This window comes from Equus asinus, chromosome 4, assembly GCF_041296235.1.
Source record: "Equus asinus isolate D_3611 breed Donkey chromosome 4, EquAss-T2T_v2, whole genome shotgun sequence".
Taxonomy (NCBI): Eukaryota; Metazoa; Chordata; class Mammalia; order Perissodactyla; family Equidae; genus Equus; species Equus asinus.
Genome location: NC_091793.1, coordinates 84,760,560 through 84,787,050, shown reverse-complemented (window position 1 = coordinate 84,787,050; position 26,491 = coordinate 84,760,560). Strand labels below are relative to the sequence as shown.

Here is a 26,491-nt window from a genome sequence, read left to right as displayed (position 1 = left end):
ACCTTTGACTTCTTATAGTTTGTCCCCTGGTTGGAATTCCCGTTTTCAAATTATCACTTATTGTGAGTTATTTATAAACATAAGTGATTGCATCAATTAGTGTATGGGTATGTGTTTTATGGAGTAGTTTCTCACAGAGTACTTTTAGTGGGATCTAAAACCAGCCAATTACACGCTAAATAATGACTAACTGAATTCATTTGTTAATATTTAATGATTGCTGAATATTTTACATCCTGTGCTACCCACTAGCGATCCAAAATGACTAAGCATCGTCCCTGCCCTTAAGGAACTTACAGTCTTTAAATGCTACAGCACTGTAAATAAGATGATTCATTTTCCAAAGCAGGCTTAATTAATATGAGGCCCCTGGGGAATCGTGTGAAACAAATGTGAGTTTGCCAGCAAGCAGAAAGTATTTATTGTACAATATCCTTCCTTTGGACATGCCAGTCACCAAAACCATTATAAATTTATTAGCTACTGTTTGGAGTTGGCATAAATCCAATAACCTAAATAGTTTCCAAGGTGACTTTTGGAGCTAATGGCCTGAAGAAATAAAATTAAAATTCTAATTTATTCCTATATATACATGGAGTAAAGTACTTAGTGTTAGGTATTATACCTGAATACCTACATAGACTGTGTAGCAGTATATTTTGCTTATTCGTTGTCTCTCTTTTCAAAACTTTTCACGTCGAAGTTTACCTTAAGCATTCTCTCTCTCTTTTGATCCTTACCCACTTTGACCTTCCCATTCTCCAGTTCTGTGTGTTACTTGGAGGAAGAAAAGCAACTGAAAGAACTCCTTCATATTGTGATATGAGTGAGTTTCAGGATATTGTATTTTAGAAGAGATATGGAGTAAGGATCTCACTTAATGAGTGAGGGAGGGGGTGAGGGGGAGAGGGAGCCATTCCCTGGCACAATGCAAATCATACTATAGGAAGAGCATATAATTATGAATAAAGCTGGTATTCTATGTGTTATTAATGCAGTCCATGTACAGGTAGAATTTTCATACTTAATTGCATTATTATTATTTTAACTATCAATAATATATAAGATTTAAATTCAAACTCGGCAATCAATAATTGAATTTCAGATTTCTTATGTTACCAAGTGGTGGAAATAGGTTAAATAGCAGAAGTAGTTAGGGGAAAACTTTCAGTTGTTTCCAGGTTTCCAGACTAGAGACAAACAAAAATAATTATGTATGTGTGTATGTATAAATATATTCATAATTAAGTGAACTAATTTTTTTTCCCTTTGAGGTAAAAGCTATAATTCCTATTTTTCTATTTATATGCATTTAAAGATTTGGGTTCAAGCAAATCATGGGTGAGGTCAGTCCATTCTTATACTATTACCAATAAGATGCAGAATAGCCTTAAAGATGTAAAAATTGACTTTAAATTTAGTTGAACATAATTACAAGCTTCATAATTTTGAAATTTCACTATCCTATCTGTACTATTTTTTTAATAACGTTAACAAAATATTTTCTCATAGGCTAAATTTTTTCTTATTAGTGATACTTCAGATATTTACCTAATCTATCTATCCTTATATATATATATATATGTACGTATGTATGTATACACACACATATTCCCACAAGAAATAACATTTTCTCCTAAATCAAGTAATTTTGTCACATCTCAGGCATGCTGGAGTATTTTGATGAAAAAAATAGAAGTTACAATAGAAATATTCATGAAAAACCAAGCACCTAAAACTTGGGGGGTTCCCTCATTTAGTTCAAGGTTTCCAGGATATTGGAAAATTGGCCTTGTGTCAAATGCAAATGAATGACTTGACTTCCACTTGAGGAAAATCTAGAACTATTCTGTTGTCCCCACTTTTTATTACTTTAGAAAGATATTGTATTCCTAAAGAACATTTGAAGAAAATTCTGAACTTAGTATTTTATTCTATGAAGATATGGAATATTTTGAAATGAACTCCCCATCTAAGCAGATGAACTATTTGACTAGTACAATTAAGTCTTACATTTGTTTGGAGTATTTAGATATTAAAAACTATTTCACATCTGTTATTACATTTTATCCTCGCAGGTTAGACTGTGAAGTTAGACTGGTGCCGGTCTCTGCCTGTGCGTCATCAACATTTAACAAATGGTAGACTGAGACGTAGGTTGTTTAAGTGACTTTCTTAGAGTCATGTAGTTGGGGAGCGGCAGAGCCAAGCCTTGTCATCTGACTTCAGGTCTGTAGCTGTTTCTGCCAGATCATAAGCCAGAGAATATGTAAGTTTCAGGTACAGCCAAAATTTTTCAAAAATTGTAACTTTGTATGTCATTCCATACAATGCATATTTCTTTTAGATCTGCCATGAGTGCATTATGAATACATCTCATATGATTCTAATTACAGTGCATAGCTTCATTCTTGTAGAGCGGCTTACTACTAATTTCAAGGCTAACTTTGCAGAAAATCTTTTCACGTTACCAGGACTACAACTTCAACAACAATAAGAAAAAGTTGTACCTTTTCTCCTCCAATTTAATTTGCTGGGTTATTAACTTCAAAGTCTAAAATGACTTAATTACACTGTAGCACTTTAAATATAAGCAGAAATCAATGACAAATGCTCGATTGGACACACAAAGCTATTTATAGGCCATTGCATTTTTTTTCACGTAATCTATTATGATTTCACCTCTAATGCACTCAGAATTCATGAAGAGAATAGGCTATTGAACTTTAATCCTCTAGATTCTTATATTATGGGACTCATGGAGTTATTTTATGATATTTATGTTATTAAGCTACACCATATCCACCTGTTTTCTACATTGAATTTATCGGTGCATTATAAATTAAAATAAAATATTTAAAACATAAAATTTATGAGCTTCCAAAGTTCACCAAAATCAAAGAAAACGAAAGTTTTTCTAAATGAGAAAGAAATATTTGTCTATGGAAAAAGAAAGGGAGTAAAGTAGATTATTGTCATTATTGCCAACTGTGTGAGACGCCATATATGCTTAGGAGATTTATTAAGAAATATGTTTTTGTTCTTTGAAAATGAGAGTCTGCTTTAGAATGGGTGGTTAAATTGTTTTATATGAGTATATCATGTTCAGGAAATGGGGGGAAAAAGGCAAAGAGAAGGGCAAGCAATGTAAAAACAAAGGATACATGAAGAAAATAGCAGCTCTCAGAATTCTATTGTTGGGAGAACTGCAGTGATGACATTGTTCATCTCTAAACCAAGAGAGGTACCTCCAGACGCTCCTGAAGCATGAGACCTGCCCTCCCGCTTCAATTTTCCTAGAAACAATAAATTCCTTTCCTCATGAAACTTCCTATGCCCTTGTTATATAGATCTATTTATTGTTTGCAAGTCTTTTCTTAACGTGGACCAAAACCTGCTTTGTTTTGAAATTCTGGAGGAACCACTGGCCTGAGAGCTCTTCCATTGTGAATCCTTCACATAACAATAATCTTCCTTCAATGATAATCTGTATGACAATAATCTTCCTTTTCTAGCTTTACTTCTCCAAGCAAATCTTTCTCAATTTTTCAACCACTGACTTAAAAGCAAAATTCATAGACTCTATTCACTTTACTTCCCTTCTATGGAATGAAAAATATTTGTTGATATTTTTTAATATGGTACCTGGTAGTCTAAAGGTGTTCTGAAGGAAGGGGTAGCTTTATCTTTCTTATTAATAAAAAAATCAAAGTTATATGTAAAAATTTACATCTATTAAGGCAGCTTAATGCTGAGTGCCAAAACAAATCGTACGTATTTTATTTTTTTATTCCAAATTGGAGCTTTACATTATTTTTTGTTAATTTTCCCTTTTTTTCTGGCTAATCATTACAGCTTAAAAATAACATTTTAATAGCCCAAATATTAGCTATCTTCCTCATAGCCTCATTCATTTTAAAAATGTGACATCCAAATTCTTATTTAAATTATCGATTATCATGACATTGCACAGAGTCCAATCCAGACCTTTCTCCACAATGGTATTAAGACCCTTCCATTTGTGACAACATGGATGGAACTTGAGGGCATTATGCTAAGTGAAATAATTCAGACTAAAAAGGACAAGTGCTGTATGATCTCACTTATATGTGGAATATAAAAAAATGAACTCATAGAAATAGAGAACAGATTGGCGGTTGGCAGAGGTGGGGGTTAGGGGGTGGAGGAAATGGGTGAAAGTAGTCAAAAGGCACAAATTTCCAGTGTGTGAACATGTAAAAGGCATAAGCATTACAGGAATGCAGAGAGTCTACTCTGCCAATATGGTTTCATAGTCAATAGGTCATTGTGCGTAATTGTGTGGGCCATGAAGCCAAAATGCCTGAGTTGGAATCCTGATTCCACAAAATATTAGCTATGACTTTGGATAAGATATCTAACTTCTTGGTCTCTGTTTCCTGACCTGTAAAATAGGAATAATAACTGTACCTCATAATATTCATCAGAAGGCTGAGTCAGTTAATTCCAAAGGGCTTTAGAACATTGCCTGATGTATGGGACGCATTTAGTAAATGTTAGCTATATCATTTTCAAGGAAAAGCATTTCTTGCGAATTAAGCAACATATTCTCTTCTCTAGTTTCTCAGACCAGAGCAGAGACATGAAGCCATGTAAGGAGACATTGCTGAAAATGGAATCTATAATAACGTTGCTTAGGGCCTGAGGACATGGAGCCTAGATGGAACAGATTGGATGTTGGTATTTGCCTATCTAAGCCAAGGCCAGCTTTGTAGAAGCCATAACTGAATTTTAAGTATATTTACAACAAAATCATATAACAGTACATTGCTACTCAAAGGCAGACATCATGCAGAGAATGTTGCGGGAGATGTTAGCCACTTACCTGTGGGAACTGGTTAACTTTGGAGTGGTCTGGAGAGGTCTTGTTTCTTTCCAACAACCTCTCCCTGGAATGACTGAAAAGATATTGGCCATAATGCAGTTGCTCTAAGATATCTAAAAGATATTGGCCATGCAGTTGCTCTAAGCGCCAGCCAGGACGCAGCTCTTTTACAGGCTGGGGTGTGAGGATTAGAGACAGATTTGGATTCATTTTGAGGGACTGAAATCTTTGGTAAAAAAATTTTTTCCCAGCACTTTCACTGAGGCCATAATAGATACTGAAGGATATAAAGGGATACCATTGTGAAAAGTTATTTTACCAGGTAGGAAACTTGCAAGAGGATTTATATTTCAAAATGACAGTGACCTAAAATTCACATCAAAAAAATGTCTTGAAGAAAAAAGGTCCAGAATTGTAGCCTATGGAACTATATTACTCAGAACCTTACCCAACAAAATGACAGATTTTAAACGGCTGGGACTTTTATTTCTCAGTAGAAGTTTTAACACAGAACAAGTTGTTAAAGTGCCACAGATGAAGACATTAATTTCAGACAAACAAAACGTCCCTATTTAAAAAAACTTGCATGTTATTCCACTATTCCGTTTCAGCAATTTAAGCATTTAAGGGATAATGTTATATTAGGGTCATAAATTATGCCCTTAGTTTTGGGCACTTTATAATATCTTAACAACAAATGCTAATATTATACAGGCATGTTTTGTTCTGAGAAATTCAATTTTCCCTTTTTTTTAATGTTCTGAAGCCAAAATTTCAAGTATTTAGAGATGTACTTTTGAAAAGTCACAATACTTCTATAGTAACACAATCTTTGAGTAATTCTCGGGTTTGTTGTACTACTGTGTTAGGTCATTTTTACTTTTATGAACATTTCTTAAAAGATTCAGAATGAGGTTACCTCCTGAATATTAAGTTTTTATTACTTTAATTTCATAAAAGTTAAAATTTAAGTTAAATACGTTAAAGGTAGCCAGCCCTGGTGGTCTTGTGGTTAAGATACTTCATGCTCACCACCGTCGCCCAGGTTCATTTCCTGGTCAGGGAAGCACACTACCCATCTGTCGGTTATCATACTGTGGAGGCTGCATGTTGCTGTGATGCTGAAAGCTATGCCACTGGGATTTAAAATACCAGCCGGGTAACCCATGGTGGACAGGACTCAGTGGAGCTTCCAGACTAAGACACACTAGGTAGAAGGACCAGACCACCCACTTCAGAAAAAACTAGCCATGAAAATCCTAAGAATAGCAGCAGAGTGTTGTCTGGTATAGCACTGAAAGGTGACAGGATGGCACAAAAGACAGGGCAGGATTCCACTCTGCTGCCCACAGGGTCACTAGGAGTTGGACTCAACTCGGCAGCACTGACAACAAACCTTAAAGATAGAGTACTTGTAATTTTGCATTACCAAGTAAAAAAAAAGAAAAATCAACTGTTATCGACTTATATTTCTTCATCGTTTTGCAGTTTGCACTTTGTTCACTAGATTTGCGCTAGAGTTCAGGCCTAGAGGACAAATTCAATTCTTTAAGCATTTTTATAGCAGTTCAGTATTAAAGAAAAGTAAAGAGAAATTTGGCCAAACAAGAGTCATCCTGCAGTGCTGATTCTATTCTATTATCTCCTCACTGCTTTTTCCTGGGTCCTCCCCTCTGCCCTCGCTTCACACAAATAGGTGAGTAAGAGAAAAGCCTTGCACCTCCTTAATTAGTTATTCTAGGTCATTTCATAGCTTTAAACTAGAACATCGAGTGAATTCAGACTAGTTGTCTCTAACAACTTAATTAAAAAATGAAGAAAGCACTGTTATTACATGCAGTGGCAGAGGGGTAAGCAATTGCAGGTAGCAGAGCAGAGAAGGTAGTCGGTCTAAATAAAGTATGTGAAATGTCCTTGGCATCAGTTTCTCAGAGACCTAAACTAGCCATTTAACTTTTCAATAAGTAAATTTTGAGAAATTAAGGGAGGAAATGGAGGTAGGATGTAGAAGGAAAACAATCAGAGGGAAATTATATGTGTGTATATATTGATTTATTTATACATATACATATTTACCTTACGTATAGGAGTTTCAAATCAAATGGATTTGCAAATGTTGGTCTTCTGCTTTAGTATTTCTCAAGTCTCAAGTTCTGACTCACAGCTGTTACAGCTGTTCATCCTTGACTTATCCTATGCAGTAAATTGAGAAGTGACTAATACAGTTTTAACCAAGCTGTCAGATCTGACATCATAGGATCAGTTCTTCATTTGTACTTTCACACTATCAATTCTCAGTTTCTAAAAACAAATAATGGAAAACAAGGACTTTTTGCATAATTTCTCACTTTTTATATCTGGTATCCTATTCTGTAATTCATGACATTTTTTTCTTGTTTCTTCTTTGAAAATGTAAGATCCCTGGTCAAAGATTAGAAGATTTTTTTCAGGATATGAATGCATATGTTGTCCCAAAGACAAAATCTTTCATATGAATTTACTGCAGATCAGCATTTCTAGAATGCGCCAATATATTAATATTAATAACAAGTTTAAAATTATGTGCTTCTGCCCCTCTTTAAGTAACATTTTGTTTAGTTTGTGGTTGAACAAAACTTGGTGCTCCATTTGTTTAGACTCCAATTCAGTGAACGCTTTTCCAAAAAATAAGAACTGGATTTGCAATGTGTTTTTTAGAGAACATTGCTACTCCAAGTGTGGTCTGTGCACTGGCAGAACTGGCATCACCTGGGAGCTTGGAGAAAGGCAGAATTTCAGTCCCAGCCAAGATCTACTGAATCAAAATTTGCACTTTATGAAGATCCCTAGGTGGTTTCATATGTACATTAAAATTTGAGAAGCATTGTCTTAGAATATATGTATAGTATGGCTCTGACTGTGACATTGATAAAATGTTTGGTATGAAATGTGGGGAAATGTTCCTGAGAGACATAATCCATGAAAATCAGATCAGAGTAGCAAAATGGTGAAATATGTTGAATAACATCAAAGAAGATGAATCCTTCATGCACTCCAGCATCAAATATCAAAATCTTGACACTATTCTAGGGTAATTTTATGCTTTTATATTTAAGGAAGCTTTTAGATATCTCAGTTTTAAATAAAAGACTCCAATAAAACACAGCATTTCCATGACAACTGTACAAATAAATGAGGCATCCTTAAGGAAATTCTATGGATTATTATTTCTATCTTAAATACAGTGCTATTTTGTCTTAATTGTGGTCATTAATCAACTTCATCAGATAATACCGCAATGAGAACATAGGTGGAGCCCAAAGGAAAATGCTGCAGTAAAGGATTTGTATATTTTCCCAAACTGACAGATATATATAGTTTTGCTTGTAGCAGAACATTGTTTTCTATTTTACAGAATTTTGTGTGTGCACGCAAGTCTACAAAGGTCCATCTTTAATGAGGTTTCTATCAGATTCCATGTAGTAAATGTGTTGAAGTAACAAATGGGTAGTTTTGAATTCATTTACAGAAAAAATAAGTATTAAACTTAAAAATGGAAAAGTGTTCTGTAGGAAACTTTTCACTTGCATGTACCTGTTCAAACTTCTACCGAGAAGACTAATTTCAAAAGGTATATTACGAATTTAGGGCCAGATAAAAACTGGCTCAATTCTGTAATCTGATGCCTGATTTTCCATTCTGCACATTTCTATTGACCTTTGCTTTTCCTCTTCCTTCCATTGACAGTTTTTCTGTTCATTACCATAGGTATGAAGGGTCAGAAAGGGCAGACTCAACAAAAATAAATCATTACTTTTCTTTGCAAATTTATATGACAAAAGGATTTGGTGAAGGAGGAGAGACTCCTTAAAATCTTGCTACAACAGTATTTACTGTAGAGTAGGATTCAGAGTAAAGTTGACCAGCTTTGGAATCCCTCAAACAGAATAGAGTGATGGAGTATGAAAGCCTACCTGGGGTATTTGGTTGACATATGAGATTATTTATTTTTCCATAATCCTCAACATTGATAACCAGAAAATTCCTCTTGTTGTCGCTGTTTTGTTTTATTTTTCTTCCTGAGCCAAGGAAATTTTCAAGAGGGTATTGCAATTTCATAGACCATTAAAAGTGCCCATAAATGTAAGGAATTCCTCTCTAATATCCAAATAACGGATATCACTAGTTCATTAATTTTTTCAGATCATTCAGATATCATTTAGTGGGTTAGTTTTATTAACACTATTAGCAATGTGATGATTCTGTGTGTTAGTGTGTGTGTGTTTCAATCTCAATCTCCATCTCCTTGTTTTTGTATTATTCCTTTACTTGGCACAAACCTACATTTCCAAAATGCTGTGAAAGGAGTAGTTGCCTTAGAAAATTTTGAGAGAAGTGGGTACTGCCAGTTGATGATTTCCACGAGGAAAGAGAAACTTCTTTTGCTGACTCACTATTCGCCAAATACTGTTTATTTAGCAGTTGTTTAATTGTTCACATAAATTGGAGGCATTCAGCTCAGTTTAAAACAAGACAGGCAAGGTGCTATTTAATGAACTGAAGCAGTTATGGACCCTCAAAGGCCCTGTAGTGATTCCTTACAGGGTCTCCCAGGGAGAATCTGGCTGAGTATTTAGTGTTGCCACATTGAATTCAAACTCAAGCCTGGCTAAGTCTTCATCCTTTTAGATATGCAGTTAAATCCTAAGTGGTATCAATTCTCCCTTTTAGGGATTTGTATTGCTTCAAAGATACGGTCTTTCCCTGTGTCAGTTCTAGCAGGAAGAAGAGATATGGGTGGCAGATGTTTGGAGGTAAAATCTGTGGCTGAAAAACAGAAAGATAATTATACCATATGGTATTTGAACCTGTGATGCTGGCATTTTTCATGCTGGGCTCCTTCCTGCCAAGCAAACCAGGCACTGAAGCTGTGCCAAGTGGCAAAACAAGCAGGACTTTACCAGGAAGAGGTAACGACTGACATGTGGCCAGTCTGCTTGATCTAGAGGATGCCCCACCAAAACAGACATAAGCACATGGTGAAAGTCTGATTAAATGGTTAAAGGAAGTGTTTTGTACAATGGTTCTGTTGGCTGATAATTAGAAGAATTCGGCTTCACCTTACCAATATATACCATTGAAAACTTGTTTCTATTTACTGAGGACAACCTAGAGCCATAGTGAGTAAATATTCTGTCAGAAGCCAAAGAGTGCGGGAACCATGGTCATTGTTAGAATTTGCTGAAAATAGACAACACAAATTCCTCTAAGTATGACTAATATTTAGCTGGTATGCATGCTACAACAGGACTGGTTGATAAAGTATTGAAACACTTCTATTCTGATTAAACAGCTGCTACCCCGTGCCCTCCTGGAATCCTCAAATAATCCCATGCCCCTTCAGGCCAAAATGGACAAAGAAAGAGCACATCCTAGCATACCTCAACCTACTTGCTTGCCACTCAGCCTGTCGTGCCTCCCACTTGCCATCCCCTGTCCTTATTTCCCTCTCCCTGGTCAAACAGGCCTGGACAGCTGAAATTGGTGACAGTCCCACAGCAAGAGATCATGAGTCATTCACAGCCAGCCAAGATTCCCCTCAAGTTTCCCCCTTATGTTACTCGTAGAAGCTGTAGCCTGTATGGTGTATTTCATCTGTTGTTAAATATGTGGGTATTACCCTGACTGTAAGAGCGGTTTAAATAGTGAAATAGCATGGTTCACACCTTGACTTCTAACATGATTTTCTTCCCTTTTCCTCAAGATCCTTCTGTAAGCTTCACAAAGAAAGAGAGAGAAACAGACAGACAGAAACACACAATTAGGCTTCATTACCTAGTTTGTTTCTTGGTTACACAGGATTGGGATTGTAATACAATATAAGACAATCAGTAAAGAAACCAGATTTTGAAGATGTCAGAGACCTGATTCAAATAGTAGCATTACAAATCTGTGACCTTGAAGAACATATTTAACCTCTGCAATCTTCAATTTCCTCATCTATATAACGGCAATTATAATACCTAACTCATAATGTTCTTGTAAGGATTTAATAAGATAATGGACATTATGGGCTTACCATAGAGCCTGGAAGAAAGGAAGTACTTATCCTATTAATTGCTATTAAAGGAAGCAATTATCCCATTAATATAATACTACTTTTATTGAATAAGGTAAAAACAGTTTGTTTTCATTAAAAGTGCATCATAAAATCGTTTTCAGAGTTAACATTTTGAATGGCATGAAAATTAACTTTTGAGTATCTTTCATCAATAACATTTCTCTTTTGGTCTGAAATATGCAATGTATACACTCTACCAATGAGTCAAGACTGTTATATTTAAGAGTGTCTGTACTATCCTATGGCTTTTAAATTGGACTGTTTAACATTCTGTCTTCCTCTCAAGTATAAATTGGCTCATATCAAAATCCTCAGGTCTTGTGACGTGGTTCTTCCAGTGAAAGACAATTAACTGCATGTGCTCTAACCAGTCCTTCTTACTGTAACCATTTGGATGCTAATCAGGTCTCTCAAACAATTGCTTATTTGTTTTCACATACATCAAAGAATTACTTTTCAAAATATGTAGGGTAATTTAAGGCATGCATTTATTTCCTCTTCTCTTTTCTCTATTTTTCTCTTATCCATTCATTCCAAGCAAATATCAGAGTTTTTTTCCCAAATGAAATAGGAACTGAATAACTCCTATGAAATAACTTTTATTTTGATAAATGTCATAGTGGAATCAGAAAAGATCTTTCTTCTCATTGTCTACATATATCTCAGTGAGTCCTGGTTGTTTTTACCAAGGGTCACAGAGCAAACTTCTCTCTAAATCAGAAAGATAGTTTTCTTCTTAAGTTAGTATTTATAATTTAATGTTGCCAGTGAGCTCTAAAAAATAAAAATGCTTGTTCTCCAGTTTTTATGGAGTTGTTTTCACCTTGTCTAAATTTCGGTGGAGATCTAATTGGATGAGAAATGATGCTTGTCATCTAGTGGATCCTCAAAGTAACTCTTCTTATCTGTTCTTAATCTGAGAACAAGGAAGTACAGTTGCTGTTTACTAATTTTGTTTTCTTATATATTTAGGTATCAAATGTTGGCTTTGTTACTTACTGTTATTTGGGGGGGAATTAAATAATGCCTTTCATGGATTTTAGTAATGATTTATCTATTTAGAATTCCTTTGACCTTTGACTATTATTCTTTGGACAACACACCACAAAAATCCTTTCTTCCATTAATTACTTAACATTAACTTGTCTTTGATTTTTTGGCCTGAATTCAGGACCAACATCTAACCTTCTATTCTCTTGGCCTATAGAAAAAGAGATAGAAAATATTCCTTTTCTTTTAACTATTCCTCAAAAAAAAAAAAAATATATATATATATCTAGGAAAAGAGATAGAAAAATATTCCTTTTCTTTTACCTATTCCTCAAAAAATATATATATATGTCTATATCTACATACATCCCTCTTAAAAGTGGTGATAGCGATTGCCTCCATGTACACAGTTTGGCTCAGAAGCAACCTCTAACACATTTGTGGAATCAAAGATGGAATGACTCTCAGCTGTCTTAACATGTGGATGAAACAGGAGGCAGCTCCCACTCGTTGTCTCTTTGTTGCAGTAAGACCCCTTTTCTCTGGGAGATGTATGGAACTATCTGATTTTGGCTTGTCTTTTCCTGTCAGGCATCAGTCTGTTAACATATTTCCTACTAGGGAGTCATCTCTGCTTCAAATTGTGTAGACTTTCCACATTACCCTGAACTTCAAAACTGCAATCAAGAGCTGTCACTGGGTTACATAGGTAAAGTAACCCTAGAGAACAAGAGGAAAAAGCATTGGCTTTAGAGATGAAACACTTACCTTTTATTCTGTGTTTCAGGAGAAAGATACTCCCAAATGGAACATTTCACCTTTGCTTCCTTAGTTTTTTTATCTGCACATTGGGTGTATCTTTTCCTCATAGAGAAGTTTTAAGAAATGACTAGATCATGTATTTGCTTTTTGAGAACTCGGTAGGATTGCTGCAAACTGAAGTTGGATTCTTTACAGTTCATTGATTAAATATGTATTCATTCATTTAAAAAAAGAGTTGAAAGCCAACTTTACAAATCAACGAAATTGCTACCAAGAAGTATGATATGAATATCAATCAATGAAGTGCCCCTTTTTCTCTAACTAAAGTATCTTTGTCATTTTCACAGAGGCCTAAAATTCCAATCTTTAATCTGGTGTTTCTGCAAATCTTGTTTAAATGCAAAATACATTACCTGTAAGAGATAGCACTTAGTTTATCAAGTTGGCTAGCAAAGAGCAGGGCTCTAAGAGATTAAGCAAAGCATATGAGTATGTTTTCACTGAGGTAGAAATGGGGGAGAAGGACTTTCTAGACCTTTTGACAAAGAGAGTGGAGCAATAGAGAAGTCAAAGAACATGTGAAGAAGAGATGCATGGAGAGGAGTAAAGGACCACTTAAAACGCCTAATAACATTGATTTTTTACATCCAAGATAAGTTCCCTCCTTTAGCACTGGGTTTAATGAACGGCAATGCTGCCATGACAATCACTCATAAAGCAGTGATTTCATTTATTTTCTTATCTAGTTGCCCTTAAGTGGAAGGTCAGAAAGCAAGACAGTCCATTGACCCAATAAAATTCTTATTTGTAAAGCTATAGTAATGACAAGAACACTTTGGCTATGTTCATACAATATTTTTCACTTGCCAATTTTGACTATATTCTAAATATTTACAGTTTCAGTCCAGGAGAATGTTATGAGTTAAGCTACATTTGTTGGATTCAGATACCAAAAGTCAATTAAACTGATAAAAATCACTTGATATATTCTAAAGTTAGCAGAAAGCACACACACACAGAAATGTAGAGCTCTCTATTTTAACATAATATTTCCATATGTGATCCATAAAGTTTTCAGTAAAAGAGTCTTAACTAACCATCCATGTGTTCATACTCACAACAGTAGACACAATGGTGACTTTAGTTATAGCAGAATTGCCTTAATATGGCACAATCTTCCTTAGATGACCAAGCATGCTTTTCATGTATTAAATACATAAATAAAGCTCTGTATGTTAGATGTAAGGAATTTTTCTACACTGAGACTTCTGAAGAGTAAGGACTAAAGAAAAAGGATTTTCAAAACTTGGAACAAGTTATCAAATCTGCAAAATCTCCTTCCCCAGGGCCTTTAAAAATAGGACAGGCGTCAGAGATGGCTTAATGCTAGTGTAGCCAGACAAAATCAACCACCTTTACATCTCTGCCCGTTCTTGAATCCTCACAACATCCATTTGAAATATGTAAACACATAAGCCATTACTGGAACCTATTTTAAACAGAAACTATTTAATTTGAACGAGTGACTATTAGATTGAGTGTACGTGTGTCTTTAAAGGTTCTTATTCATGTTTCTGTATCTTCAAGTGTGTATAGATTACTCTAACAAATGATATCAATTAATATTGTTTTATTTAGAAGTTGAAACACATAAATCCAATTTTAATTTTCTTAGAAATACTATAAATTTCTTCATTTTCTCCACTTAAATTAAAATATCACTTTGTCAGGTGAAGTAGCTCTCACGCAAAAATAAATTATGCTTGAAAATAAGCACACAGGACCTTGTGAATAAACACAGTCCTAGGAAAGTTGTATTGCTTCTCTAAAGGTATTATGTGATCCAATGTTATGTTTAATATTAAGTAGATATATGATATTAAATATATTTACATTGTATAGTAATTTTCCCAAACAACATGGAATAAATAACGTGGTTCACATGCTTTACAGTTTTCTTAAGGGTCCTAGATTGCTGTGACTATTTTGATCTCTCAGCTATGAAAATTCTAATAGATATTATAATGCAATATTTCTATATACTTAATTGCCGAGGAATTACCTTTCCCCCCTAAAAGATAGTAGTCTCTAATATTCCTAAGAAACTGGATCTGATTGTGTATAAAAGCATTCTTAAAAAAAAATGAAGAAAGCATAGAGACAGAAAAGATTAAGCATTTGCCATCAGGTTAATGGTACTCCAGAAATCTTAATATATTACTTAGTTATAATGACACTACAAAAGTGTTTTTAAATAATTCTAGAAAAGTTCGTTTTTAAGGCACTTTCCACAAATTCTTAGAAATGGTGGTATCTTCAATTCAATAAACCGAAAATCTCCACAGTATTCAATATTCAAAAGCTAAATATTATAAAATAGCCTATCAATAGAAATAGTGCTTATGTTCCTCAGTATTTTTTTTTAAATCAGTACTAGGCTTTACTAGAAGTTGAGTTTCAAATAATTCTGCAAAATATAATCAAATCTTAGTCTTCTAAGTGAATAGATAGGTACAATCAAACGAAATCCAGAACTGCATTATTTAAAAATTTTTAATTTTGAAGTCATCTAATGCTTTTTGGTAATGACTTTATATACCGAATTATTTTTTACTTGATTTTATATCAACTAGTAATCAATATATATTTATTTATCCTAAGTTCCAGTTTATATTGTAAAGTGAAAGGGGTAAAATAAAAAATAAATAAAAGACCTCGTGCCTCAAGAAATACATGTGAAACGGCATACATCAATATGGTGCATAAGCTATACCAAGATTTTCTATTGTAAAAAAAATTAAAACACAATATAAATGACGTCTGTATTGTACAATTTCAGAGAACAAAATAGGATCAATGACAGCTACAAAAAAACTCCCATTTGTTTGTATCGTGCTTCTCAATCCATGATTTCTTTGGCTCCTTATAACAATGATGTGAGAGAGACACTATTATCATCCGCATGTTTTAGATATGAAAGAAGAGTCTCAGTGAGGTTAAATATTCTACTTAAGTTTAGAGAACTAATAAATGGCAGATAAAAACTGTAATTCAAGGGCGTGATCTCTAAAACTCATAACCTTTCCACTTTGTCATGCTATTTTTCATAAAGAAAACTTGATGGGGAGGCCAGAGATTGGGCTTGACTTTGAAGGACTTCATTGGGTGAAAAATAAAGAGAAAGTTTCCTTTCCAGATGATGATATTGCATACAGAAAAATCGAGAAGTGGGAAACATTTGGTGTAATTAGGGAAGTGGAAGATGACACCAGATGAAGTAAAGTATAAGTACTGAAAGTAAGTTGTAAATAATGCTAATTAGGTTTCCATTAGATGATGAAATCAGGCCAAGGAGCTTGGTTTCGTTGAGGCCAGCAACTGAGATGATCATGATTTTGAAAATACTCGTTGGGTCAAAGCGGCATTTATTTTTATTTTGTTTTGTTTTGTTTTTAGAAAGAAAATCATAGGAAAGCAGTGGACTAGAATTCTGTGATTCCTAATTTTCAGCTTCGTTTAATTTTTCTTTTAATTTTTAATCAATTAATTAATTTTGCTCTAACATTGGATTATAATATTACATAACTTTCAGATGTACATCGTAATCTATTTTGTATTCTGTGTAGATTACGTCATGTTCACCACCCAAAGACTAACTATATCCATCAGCACATATGTGTGCCTAATCACCCCTTTCGCCCTCCCCCCTCCCCCCTTCCCCTCTGCTAACCATAAATCCAATCTCTGTTGCTATGTGTTTGTCGTTCTTTTTTTCTTCTACTTATGAGTGAGATCATATGGTATTTGACTTTCTCCCTCTGACTTATTTCAATTAGCATAATACCCTCCAGGTCCAGTCCATGTTGTTGCAAATGGCCAGATTTCATCATTTCTTATGGCTCCGTAGTACTCCATTGGGTATATATACCACATCTTTATCCATTCATCCCTTGATGGGCACCTAGGTTGCTTCTAAGTCTTGGCTATTGTGCATAAGACTGCGATGAACATAATGGTGCATGTATCTTTATGCGTTTGTGTTTCAAGTTCTTTGAATAAATATCCAGCAGTGGAATAGGTGGATCATATGGTAGATCTATTCTTAATTTTCTGAGGATACTCCATACTGCTTTCCATAGTGGCTGCACCAGCTGGCACTCCCACCAGCAGAGTATGAGAGTTCCCTTCTCTCCACATCCTCTCCAACACTTGTTGTTTCCTGTCTTGTTAATTATAGCCATTCTGACTGTAGTGAAGTGGTATCTCATTGTAGTTTTGATTTGCATTTCCCTGATAGTTAATGATGTTAAACACCTTTTCATGTGCCTGTTGGCCATGTGTATATCTTCTTTGGAGAAATCTCTGTTCAGATCTTCTGCCTATTTTTTAATTGGGTTGTTGATTTTTCAAATTGTTAAGATGTATGAGTCCTTTTATACTTTGAATATTAACCCCTTATCTGATATATGGTTTGATTAAGTCTATTCCTAGGTATTTTATTCTTTTAGTTGCCATTGTAAATGGGATTTTGTTCTTAATTTCTCTTTCTGCTACTTCGTTGTTAGTGTATAGAAACACAACTGATTTTTGTATGTTGATTTTGTATCCTGAGACTTGACTGTATTTATTTATTACTTCCAAAAGTTTTTTAATCGATTCTTTAGGGTTTTCTATATACAAAATCATGTCATCTGCAAATAGTGATAGTTTCACTTCTTCTTGTCCAGTTTGGATCCCCTTTATTTCTTTTACTTGCCTGATTGCTCTGGCTTGGACTACGTTAAGTAAGAGTGGTGAAAGTGGGCATGCTTGTCTGGTTCCTGTTCTTAGAGGGATAACTTTCAGTTTTTCTCCATTGAGAATGATGTTAGCTGTAGGTTTGTCATATATGGCATTTATTATGTTAAGGTATTTTCCTTCTATACCCATTTTATTTAGAGTTTTTATCATAAATGGATGTTGTATCTTGTCAAATGCTTTCTCTGCATCTATTGAAATGATCGTGTGATTTTTATTCTTCATTTTGTTAATGTGGTGTAGTACGCTGGTTGATTTGCAGATGTTGAACCATCCCCACACACCTGGAATAAAACCCACTTGATCATGATGTATGATCTTTTTAGGGTATTGTTGTATGCAATTTGCTGGTATCATGCTGAGGATTTTTGCATCATTGTTCATCAGTGATATTGGTCTGTAATTTTCTTTTTTTGAGTTGTCTTTGTCTGGTTTTGATATTAGGATAATGTTGGCTTCACAGAATGCGTTAGGAAGCCTCCCCTCCTCTTCAATTTTTTGGATCAGTTTGAGAAGGATAGGTATTAAGTCTTCTTTGAATGTTTGGTAGAATTCACCAGGGAAGCCATCTGGTCCTGGACTTTTATCTTTTAGGAGGTTTTTGATTGCTGTTTCAATCTCCTTACTGGTGGTTGGACTATTCACATTCTCTACTTCTTGATCCACTTTTGGAAGGTTGTATGATTCTAAGACTTTATCCATTTCTTCTAGATTATCCAATTTGTTGGCCTGTAGCTTTTCATGATATTCTTTTATAATCTTTTGTATTTCAGAGGTGTCTCTTATAACTTTTCCTCTTTCATTTCTGATTGTATTTATTTGAGCCTTCTTTCTTTTTTTCTTGATGTGTCTAGCTAAAGGTTTGTCAATTTGGTTTATCTTTTCAAAGAACCAGCTCTTGGTTTCATTTTTTTCTATTACTTTTTTAGTCTCTATGTTACTTGTTTCTGCTCTGATTTTTATTATTTCCTTCCTTCTGCTGATGTTTGGCTTTGTTTGTTCTTCTTTTTCCAATTCCTTTAGGTGTACTGTTAGATTGTTTATTTGGGATTTTTCTTGTTTGTTGAGGTAGGCCTGAATTGCTATAAACTTCCCTCTTAGAACCACTTTTGCTGTATTCATAGATTTTGTCATGTCGTATTTTCATTTTCATTTGTCTCCAGGTAATTTTTAATTTCTCCTTTGATTTCTTCATTGACCCAATCATTGTTCGGTAGCATTTTGTTTAATCTCCACATTTTTGTGGCTTTTCTGATTTTCTTCTTGTAGTTGATTTCTAGTTTCATACCTTTGTGGTCAGAAAAGATGCTTGGTATTACTTTGATTTTCTTAAATTTATTGAGACTTGTTTTGTGGCCTAATATGTTATCAATCCCGGAGAATGTTCCATATGCATTTGAAAAGAATGTGTATTCTGCAGTTCTTGGATGCAATGTTCTGTATATCTACTAAGTCTATCTGGTCTAATGTGGCTTTAAGGCCAGTGTCTCCTTATTGATCTTCTGTTTGGATGATCTATCTGTTGGTGTAAGTGGAGTGTTAAAGTCCCCTGCTAGTATTGTGTTATTGTCCATTTCTCCTTTTATGCCTTTTAATAATTGCTTTATATATTTTGTGCTCCTATGCTGGGTGCATAGATATTTACAAGTGTTATATCTTATTTGATTGTTCCCTTTATCATCATGTAGTGCCCTTCTTTGTCTGTTGTTACACTTTTTGTTTTAAAGTCTATTTTGTCTGATATAAGTATTGCTATCCCTGCTTTCTTTCCTTCGCCATATGCATGGAGTATCTTTTTCCATCCTTTCACTCTCAGTTTGTGAGTGTCTTTAGGTCTAAAGTATGTCACTTGTATGCCACATATATATGGGTCTTGGTTTTTTTTTATCCAGTTTGCCACCCTCTGCCTTTTGATTGGAGCATTTAATCCATTGACATTTAAAATAGCTATAGATAAATATGTATTTATTGCCATCTTGTTACTTTTTTTTCTGGCTGTTTTAGTAGTTCTTCTCTGTTCCTTTCTTCTTCTCTTGCTCTCTTCCATGTGGTTTGATGGCTTCACTGTTAGCAGGACCAGGGAGAATTTGGGGAGAAGAAGCTCACAGAATATTGGAAGGAGAGGTCACAGTGAGAAGGGAATGGGAATGCAGCAGGTACAGTCTATATTTTGGAGAAGTTTAATGGTTAAAAGCCATTCTGTGGCAGGTGTCCCACATATAAAGTAGCGGAAGATGGGCATGGACGTTAGCTCAGGGCCAGTCTTCCTCAGCAAAACATAGGAGGATTAGTGACAGATGTTAGCTCAGAGCTAATCTTCCTCAAAAAAATAGTAAAAAAATTAAGAAAAATTTTAAAAAGATAGGAGAAAAGGGATGCCATTTGAAGGAAAGTTCAGTCAGCAAAAATAACTTTATTCTTGAGTCTAGGTTAAGAAAATTGAACGAGATTGGAGGCAGAGGACTTCGACCCATTGGAAAGATAGAAAGGAGAAATACAACCAGGCAGCAAGTCTTGATAGGACAAAACTCAAAAAGTGGGATGTGATAGAGTATAAGATGGAGAGGTTAACTTTGGGGGAGAGGATGGATGCTGGTCCTGCTAAGATATGATGATAAAGTAACTAGTACAGATATTTGACTGTATCTGCCATTATAGAAGAAAAACCTCCACCCCTTCACAAAGTGTACTGTCTCAATTATCTTTAATCAGAAAACATATTTGATGAGACTTATGTCTTTCTTACCACTTTGTGCTGAATGGGTAAGATGTTACTCTGTTTATAAATAAATGAAATGTTTTGAATGCCTAAAAGTCTTCATGAGATGAATCAATTAATGTAACATTGACATATTCTCAGGAATTCATGTAGCCTCCTTTATCACAGGCCCCTTCTTGTCACACAGGTAGTAATCAGGCTGAGTTTTCTCTCCTTTTATAGGATAGCCTAAAATAGCCTCATGGGATATACATACCTTTACTACCCGAATGATCATTGGGTATCAAGGATGGACTATTCCCCAAAACAATAGTAGAGTAGATGCCCATCTGCCTGGTTTCTGGGAGAATTTCAGTTGTAGCAGGCATTGCTACTTCTCAAACTCGTCCATCTCTGTGACCATTTTCCAGAAAGAACAACAAGAAACAACTGGTTTTAGCAGTTTTCCAACTGAATTATCCCAGCACTGGTCAAATGGATTTGAGATATTGATGCCCTCAATTTTGAGATTAATTCCCAAGACCTGGGCAACCTCTACAAATAATTCCTGCTACTTACTTCAGCGTATTTTGTAAACATTATCATTGTCTTAATGTGCTTCGATATGAAAATTTGGGAAGGACTGGGTAAGGTACAATCCATCAATCTATGGCCCAGCTGTCTTACTGGTTACGCAGTGGTGATGGAAACCAAGATGAGGATACCAAAGATGGGGAATACTGTAGTGGCTAGTCTATAACCAATTAACTCTTTCGTTCTCTCAAACAAACAAATTCCTCTTTTGTCCTTACATGTTACCACTAGGAAGAATCTAATAGTTCTATATACTGTCTTTGTGAAATCCAAACATTTTTCTTGTTGTCTCAAAATTTGTAAATAGCTGAGCTACTTCTGAACACCAGGTGTGCCTTTCACCTGTTCTATCAAGTTCATCAGTTAGCTGACAGTCTTAGAAATGAAAAATCATACTTTCATTTGAGCCAAGATGTGGAGCAATTTTTTAAAAGTCTTGATTTTTATAAGAAATACTAAGTCATTTTTGGTGTCCAACTATAAAATTTCTAAAATATCTCAGGTTCTTTCTATGGGTTATTTTCAGAATTTATACAGAGATCTAAATATGTCTGGCTTAAACACTACTTTGACATTTATGCAAAGATGCATGTTTTCAAATTTTTAAGAATCAGCCAATTAATTTTAAAAAGAAGTATTTTGTGACTGTTGGTCACAGAAGTTTACAGCTTTTCAAAACTAACTTATATTTTTACATTTTATTTTTAAAATGAATTTAGATTAATCTTACAAATGTAAGATCCAATAGCTGAAAACTCTTAGTAAAAAAGTTTCACTTACTTTTATTTCCATAATTTGGGTTTAAATTTATACACTTGTATTTTAATTATAAATATGGGAATAAATGTATATTTTTAAAAATATTGATACTACAGTTATAGAGACATGTTACAGTAAAATGAGTTGTGCTTTTGGGGTGACAAGCGTTTGACAAAATTAATAGCCTTGTATAGCAGCAATTCTATCAATATCCATGCAAAAAATACAAGGATACCTTTTAGTGGCAACACTTCAGCAAGCGAAACTACATCATAAAAATTTGTTTACAGGGGGCCTGCCTGGTGGCACAGTGGTTAACTTTGCACATTCCACTTCCATGGCCTGGGGTTCGGCAGTTCGGATCCTGGGTGTAGACCTACACACCACTTGTCAAGCATTGCTGTGGCAGGCATCCCACATAGAAAGTAAAGGAAGATGGGCATGGATGTTAGCTCAGGGCCAGTCTTCTTCAGCAAAAAGAGGCAGATTGGCAACGGATGTTAGCTCAGGGCTAATCTTCCTCAAAACAAAGAAAAAAAATATTTACATCCCTCAAACATAAAAGGTTGAAAGCTCTTTTATCATCAAATAAAATCACATACAACTGTAATTCATGTTTGGTAAGCATTTCAGAAATATATCTTACTTCTGGCAATTCCAGTTGTCTTTGTTTTTTTTGCTTGTGTAATATTTTTGTTTTCTTTTTTCTTTGTTTTCTAATTCTATTATATCACTATCTCTGCAATTCTCATAATTTTGCATATCCTAGAATATGTTAGATTGGTCTTTTCATTATTCTTATTATTTTGCCTCAAGTAAATAGTGAAAGTCAAACAAATTTTTAAGCTTTTTTTCTCCTTTTGGGGCTTGCAATAGAAAAGAAAGTTATGAGATTTTAATGTTTTCCAGTAGGCAACTCACCTTCTTGGAACATTCTTTACTTAACTATGATAACAGCAAACACTTATTTAATGTTTGCCAGGAGAAATGCTAAGAGCTTTTTATAAGATCCTTACAACAACCTAGTGAAGCACAGAGAAGGTACATAATCTGCCAAAGTCACTCCATTTATAAATGATGGGACCAAGAATTGGACCCAAGAATCTGGCTCTGGAGTCTATTAAAAACTCCCCTGTGCTGCATTAATTTACATGATTAACACATGTTGAATTCTTACTCTGAGCCTGCATCTCACAGTGCTCAGTGCTTTGCTATCAATACCTTTTTTTTTGTTTTTGCTGAAGAAGATTCACTCTGAGCTAACATCTGTTGCTGATCTTTCTCTTTTTTTGCTTGAGAAATATTAGCCTTAAGCTCACATCTGTGCCAGTCCTCCTCTATTTTCTGTGTGGGTTGCTGCCACAGCATGGCTTGACAAGTGGTTTATGTCCATGCCTGAGATCTGAACCTGCAAACCTGGGCCGCCAAAGCAGAGTATGCTGGACTTAACTACTACGCCGTGGGCCAGCTCCACCATCAATAACTTTTGACATTCACAACAACTCTACAAGGTAGACTCAGCTGATCGTTCCATTTACAAATGAGAAAACTATTGCTTAGTTGCTTAAATAAATTAATGTCTCATGGGTATTGACAGAACTACGATTAAATCCTAAGTGTGTCTGACTGTAGAATCTGGGCTGCTGCAATAATCAGTGTCAGATTAATACACGATTGTGGTCATATGGTATGACTGCACTTTGGATTGGGGAGAGCTGGGGAAGCTTACTAGTCATTTGGGGAATTTGGAGAGTGCTTATAGAAGTATAGGTAGGATTTGGGAATTAGCAACCTGAAGTTTAGACAATAACATCCAATTTGGATGTTTGATAAAGAATTGAAATTGATGAACTTTGAGAAAAAACTTAGTATTTTGACTTAAGAATATCTTTAAAAAGACAAAGGGTGATTATATAAAGTTTCATTACCACTAGCAGGTAAACTCAGTGAGTATGCCCTGTTTATCATCGCCTCCTCATACTTTAGCAAATTCTATTGCATGAAAGTTATTCAGTAAAGTTTTTTTTAAACAAAATAATCCATATATAAATAAGTATATAACTAGCTGGTCTTTATATTTCTAAAGAACAAATTAAAAACAAAATAACTTCTAGGTTGACACAACTTTATTTAAATTCTACTAACACCTTTTTGTTTGTGTTACCTGATAGCCTAACAAGAGACTTGCCAAGAAGTTGCCATTATCCATATTTCACAGTTGAGGAAATTGAGACTTACAGAGTTTAAGTACCTTGCCCACTTATCTGAGGATAAGACATAGAAAAGTGACTCAAACCAACCCTCAGATTTTAAATCCATGCTACTTTGAAGGTTGAAAAGAATTCTTGCGTTTTTAATGCATTATTTGAAAAAATACACAATATTTTATTTCATATGCAGCTTTTAAAAATTAGGTTTTTTTAATCACATAGGCTAATTTCGATGTCTCTGAGAATCAGAGCTGCCCTCTGGTAGTATTTTCCATAGTTTTGTTTTGTAAATTAATACTAGTAGTTTCTCATGCATAAGAGTTTTAGTATTAAAAAAGTGAAGCTAACCCACATCTCTCTATACTTCTTTACCTTTTCTTCAGGCCCTGAGGAGGTAGAGATCAAGTGCCCCTTGAATCACATTGCTTGCCTTGGTGCCAACAAATGTGTTCATTTATCCCAGCTGTGCAATGGCGTCCTGGACTGCTCAGATGGGTATGATGAAGGAATACACTGCCGGGGTGAGTCCATTTGCGGAGCAATGAACTGAAATATTAAAGTTTTTATAATTTTAAGGAAAGTTCAAAGAGAACCTATAACCTGTCTTTTATTTCAACCATAATCTTATCAGTTATTGAGAAAGCGTGAATTTTATTGCCAGAGACACTCAATATGCATTTCAAAGCTGCAACTATTGTGCTTTATTAAAAAAATGCTATTAGAAAAAAAATACATTTAGGTTTTGAAGTTGGGCTCTTAAATAATTATATATTTCATAGAAAAGACTACTTTTGCGCAAAGGACAAATGAGAAGTCTTTGTCACAGTAAATCAATACCACACAGGGTTATAAGCTTGTTTTTCTGAACCTTTGCTTAAACAAACAATATTTGAAGTAAAACCTCCAGAGCCAAATATTCTATTTGGATGTATTCATGCGAAAATTTTCCTTAAAACTATTTCCATGAGGTTATACTATTAAGTGTCTTTCTTTTTAAAAATTAACATCTAAATCCTAAGGTGGTCAATGGTTTACCGACACAGTCATGTGCCACTTAATGACATGGATAGGTTCTGAGAAATGTCTCTTTACGTGATTTTGTCATTGGGCGAACAACATAGAGTGCACTTACACAAAACTAGATGGTATAGCTTACTACACAACTAAGTTATATGGTACTAATCCTATAGGATCACTATCATATATGTGGTCAATCATTGACCAAAACATCATTTTGTGGCACATGATGATATATTAATGATAGGAGGAAAAAATAATTAAGATCCAAAAATTAATAAAAAGTTCATAGAACTGACACATTCTAATGGAACTGGCTGGGGAGGGGGAAGGAAATGTCAGACAAAGAAATAGGAAAAAGTCAACGATTAAGGTAAGGAAATCTGGAAACAGAATCAAGGTATCAATCAAGTGAATTAGGCTGCAAGATGGAGCCGAGAAAGAAACCACTGAACCAGAAGTCTCTAACTCAGATTCTTACAGGCTAAATGTAACACAAAGGATATTTATTGAAGCTAAGACCTCAGAGAGTCATCAGTCCTTCATGTTGGCGTCAGTAAGATAATAAGGAATAGAAGGAACTGTAGAAAACTGGAGATACATGTCTGGTCTCTGTACAGATTCACACAAACTAATTGTTGCCGTGTAGGAAAAGGTCTTAGGTCACCAAAAGTTTTTCAGGAGGAGCTCCTTATCTGTATAGGTTTAAGGTGTCCAAAGTCAGCTACTGCTTTTTAAAACATTGTGTGGTCAACGATGCATAGGTCAAACAAAACCTGTCTGGAGGCCTGATAGGGCTTATTGGCTGCTACTTCCCCACCTAAAGGCCGAAGTAAACTGGATTCAAGACCAGAGGTGAAGAGATAGATCAGAAAAAGTGTCAATCTCAGAAAAAGAATCCAAAGTGGTGAGGATGTTGAGAAACCGTAGATCAACTGGGTCAGTGGGTCTTTTCCTTGTTTTTAAATGGACATCCAGTTATTCTTGTTCTGTGGACAGATTCAGACTGAGAAGTTAAAGGTCTTCCTTCCTTGGCTGAGTTTCCTTTCCTAGCCTTGATCTCTGACAGGGTCACATAAGGAGCCTGCAGAGTATTAGTTTCAGTTATGAACACGTGTAATAATAATTAATAAGGGATTTTATTTTTATTTAAAAGCTTTGTGACATATTCTTTGTTATAATTGTATATTAAAAAGAATAATATTAACATAAAGTAAAGGAAGGAATTATAAAGTGATAGGAGTTAAAGAATTTAATTTTCTTTTCAGAAATTAATTATATTTTCTAGAGCCTAATTCTCTCCACTTCAGTTATACTTCAAGCTTATTATTACATTAAAAAAAATTTTCAGCTAGACATGTGTGACTAAGCTTCTAAAAGAGTGAAATCATCACATTGCCAAAACTTCCTTAGAGGTGATTACACAAATTTGAATATCTTAAACATATTTCAGTACTGTGGATCATACGAAAATATATCTGAGTTCTTTGATAAAGTTTAGAGTTGTGATCTAATAGATGAAGGGATGTGTTAATAGTAAAACAGGGATACAAATAAAAACAAAGTATTTGAACAAAAATAAAATGGCATTAAATTTATGTTGATCTTTGAAAAGATCAGCATATACTTCAGACTGAGGTAGATTTAGAGTATAGTTGGTTATGCTTCTAACTTTTTCCTGTTCCAATTCAGTTTTATAA

General features: G+C 34.7%; 1 protein-coding gene across 5 annotated transcripts in view; it reads left to right on the top strand.

The window, feature by feature from the left end:
• The window catches only part of LRP1B (LDL receptor related protein 1B), a 1,812,874-nt gene that overhangs the window by 587,206 nt on the left and 1,199,177 nt on the right, over positions 1–26,491 (top strand). For all 5 annotated transcript variants that reach the window (XM_044768977.2, XM_070507612.1, XM_070507613.1 and 2 more), the window contains exon 3: positions 24,158–24,295. In XM_044768977.2, the coding sequence (XP_044624912.2) occupies positions 24,158–24,295 (138 nt within the window). The remainder of the gene's footprint in view (positions 1–24,157; positions 24,296–26,491) is intronic.